General features: G+C 45.3%; 1 protein-coding gene across 1 annotated transcript; it reads left to right on the top strand.

Annotated features, from left to right (window-relative positions):
* Positions 1–1,477: 1,477 nt before the first annotated feature.
* On the top strand, positions 1,478–2,406 carry LOC136699458 (transmembrane protein 74). Its single transcript, XM_066674179.1, has one exon. It carries the CDS (start codon positions 1,478–1,480, stop codon positions 2,264–2,266), a length of 789 nt encoding a protein of 262 aa, XP_066530276.1. The 3' UTR covers positions 2,267–2,406.
* The last annotated feature ends 1,251 nt before the right edge of the window (positions 2,407–3,657 follow it).

Raw genomic sequence — 3,657 nt, 5'->3', positions numbered from 1 at the left:
TCCTCCTCAGTGAGGGGAACAATGTGTCTGTGTGAGTGGAGAATCAACTGAATATCATTTAAAAAAGAAAAAAAAAACAGGGTTCTTAGTCCTAGAACCCAAAATATGAGAAGACACACATGTGCTTAATAAATAAACAAATAAATAAATAGTGTGATCTTTCGGTCTAATACCTATAAACATCTTTGAACATCTGCCTACTCCCTGCTTCTGTTTCTCTGAGAAGATGGAGCACTACTGAACATTGCAGTTCAGTGCTGGGTGGGGGTGGGGTGTGTGTGTAAACATTTGGGCGTGTAGTGTAGTCTTTGTCGAATGAGTGCTTTGTGATTCTCTCTCTCTCTCGCTCTCTCTGCCTCCCTGTCCTCCTCTACGTACCTGCCACTTTCTCTTTCACTCCATTTTTCCCTGTCTTTCTCTTTCCTTGTAATTTGCTACCTTTCTCCCTTCTTCTTTCTCTCTATCGCTGTTTCTTTGGCTTTTGTAAACATTTCTCCTAAAACAAACACAGAAGTGTTCACTTTGCTCTGTATTGGTCTGAAGATGATGAGGATAATCTTCCTCTCCCTCTCTCTTTCTCTCTCTCCCTCTATCCCCCTCTCTCCCTCCCTCTCTGGAGAGGGAGGGGGTGAACATTAATGAGCAGAGCCGAGAGCGGAGGAGGAAACGCAGAGAAACCTCCCTTAGTTCAGAACGTAGAGAGAGAAAGATATTGAGAGAGAGAGGGAGAGAGAGAGCGAGAGAAAGATGCGGGGTTAGGAGGTACAGAGGGAGGCAGGAATAAAGAGAGAGCGAAAGAGAGAGAGAGAGGGGAGAGAGAGAGAGAGAGAGAGAGAAAGAGAGAGAGAGGGAGGCTACCCTGTCATGAATCAGAACTGACACGTGAAAAGTGTTGGGAGGAGCCACTTCTGTTTCTTTTTTTCTTCTTTGGTGATGTTTTGCGCTGATGTCGTGTCAGTTCTGAAATCAGGGGCTCAGACGAAGGGAAAGGATGGAAACTGTGATTATTAATATTTCCATAAAGAGGAGATAAACATTAAGGTAAGGACATTTAATCTCCTTTTTTTAAAAAAAGTGTATAATAATTCTTCCACTCTTGTGTGTCTGATCTCTCTCTCTCTCTCTCTCTCTCTCTCTCTCTGTCTCTCTCTCTCCATTTAAAGAGAACTTTGGAAACGTAAGTCTGATGCTGATGTGGAATGACTAGAACTGGATGGAGCTCCATCCCTCTACAGTTTCCACTCTGCATCCCAGTGTTGGGGGGGTCTAGCCAACGCTTGGCATTTGGCATCTTATACATTCACTGCTTCCTATGGAGGTGATACAAACAACAGAAGGTGAATTCACTCTTTATAACAGGTGTCTATATATATTTGTCTATGGTCAGGACCCCCACAGAGCTGGTAATATTCAGCAACACTGACTAAAGCCAAAGATCTAAATCTACCCCTCGTCAGCGCCGATAAACACCTCCTGAATGGGTCACTTTGACCCCAACACAACACAAGTGTTGAACCAAATGGCCGAGCTAAAGCTCCTCTGCTCAGGTCGTGGTCAGCTGGAGAGCAATGACGTGGAGTGGACCTTCCAACAAAATGACTCTACCTTCTCAGACGAGGACGTGCTGCTGATGGAAGCAGATCCAGAGAAGGTTCCTGTAGCTCCTGCACCACCTCCAACACGTCCTCCAAGGATCACCCAGTGGGGAACCGACGAAGAAGTCCACATCTGCCACGAGGAATGTTTCAACCAAATACAAGAAGAAGAAACCAGCTCCGACAGCTCCTATAATCTCCAAGAACTCACTCTGGACTCCTCAGGGTTTCGGGATGAGGACGTCACGCCGGAGCCAGCGGAAAAGTCCATGGACTATGGCTTTATAAGTGCAGTCGCCTTCTTAGTAACCGGGATCTCCTTGGTGGTGGTCTCCTACACCATCCCTCGCGACGTGAGTGTGAACCCCGACACCATTTCGGCTCGGGAGATGGAGCATCTGGAGCAGGAGAACGCGAGAGTGGGCGCACATCTGGACAGGTGTGTGATCGCAGGGCTTTGTCTACTCACATTGGGTGGAGTAGTGCTCTCCACCCTGCTCATGATCTCCTTGTACAAAGACGAGATGGTGAGGAGGCAGGCTTTTGCCTACTCCAAACACTCGGCCAAAATCTACGGTTCCATCAGCTTTAGGGGAGCAGGGGGTCCGTCCAACGTTCCTCAGTGTTTGTCACTGGAAGAAGACGATATTCCAGTGGAGGTCTCCAGCTGAGAGCGTACTGGAGAAGCAGGGAATTAAAAGATCCAAAAATCTGATCCCAAATCTGTTGGAATATCAGTACTAGCTATTGACAGATTTCTCTTCCAGTTGAGGTAACCTTCAAGGTCTTTTCACATTCAGTAAACCTACACTCTCAGAAAAACTGTACAGTGCTGGTACATTATTGTTACTGAAGGTTCAACAGTATAGTGTATCTTTAAAGGTACAGCAGTGGTGCTAGAGTCCAGTTGTGTTCCCTAAAGGTTCATTACATTCTCTTCTCCAGAAGGAGAGGGGGATCTCTGTAATCTTTCATTATACAACTGTGGAGAATAAAAGAACACAATAAAAGTCCTGGAGATGAAATGGGGCCAATGAAACCAACACAGCTTTAAAATCTACATTTATTAACTTAAAGTATTGAATATGTACCCTTCAGTTTTTTTTTTCGGAGAGTGTACAACATCTACTGCTCCATGCCGGGAGCCTGTCTGAGGTTCCTCCACATTTGTCCCTGGAATAGGAGGATATTCCTGAGACTCGTAGCTTTGGAGAACTCGTAGAGCTGTAACGAAGAACCAAGGAACCAAGTATGTGTTGCTCTGTTTTGTAAAGAACCCAATTGTAAAGCCCATGAATGTTGGAACATCAAACTCATGGAACCTGACTCACTCTTTTGCATGAGGCCGACGGTTGTGAGATGTATGTGCCCTGATGTGAATATAATGCTGTTGCTATGTAACAGGTGTGATCTGATGGGATCTCGAGCCCCCGTTTAGCCAAAGGTGGAGCTTTGCAAAAGTCAGAGACCACTTTTTGCTGGTTTCCTTCAAGTTAAGCTGACCATTTGGTACTGGTGCATTTTCCAGCAGACATTTTTCAACTTCCAACTTCACCAAATTTGGGCTTAAAGCAACAGTGTTACTTTTTATCTGAACATTACAGCTTCAAAATCATTGTGAGGCTCCACTGAGCTGTAACAGGGAGAACAGAGCCACTTTCGTCACTAGTCAAGGCTCGTGCTGAAAAACCTATTCTTTGTTTCCCGCTGTGAACTAAATTTTTGCGAACCTTTCCAAGTTGGTGGAAATGTGCTATATGTGGTGTTTGACAGGTCTCTCTTGCAGGTCAATGCTCTGCAAGGTTTACACATCACCATTTACTAGTTACTCAGCCTGGTTGGAACTGTAAGTGAGCAGAAGCTAAAAAAAATACCTGGTTCCAGGGCCAGATTGGAGTCGAGTCTGTAGGTGTAGGTTCTGTGCAGTGGAAAAGCGCCATTAGAGTTTGAGTCACTGGGACGACTGGCAATTCAAATGGTCCATTTTGGTTCTGTGAGCCAACCAACCGACTATAAACAGTACAAAAACTAAGTGTAAGATCTAACCCAGCCTCCCGACTCA

The sequence above is a fragment of the Hoplias malabaricus genome, chromosome 6 (assembly GCF_029633855.1).
Source record: "Hoplias malabaricus isolate fHopMal1 chromosome 6, fHopMal1.hap1, whole genome shotgun sequence".
NCBI classification, from domain to species: Eukaryota; Metazoa; Chordata; class Actinopteri; order Characiformes; family Erythrinidae; genus Hoplias; species Hoplias malabaricus.
This window is presented reverse-complemented; position numbering and strand designations above follow the sequence as displayed.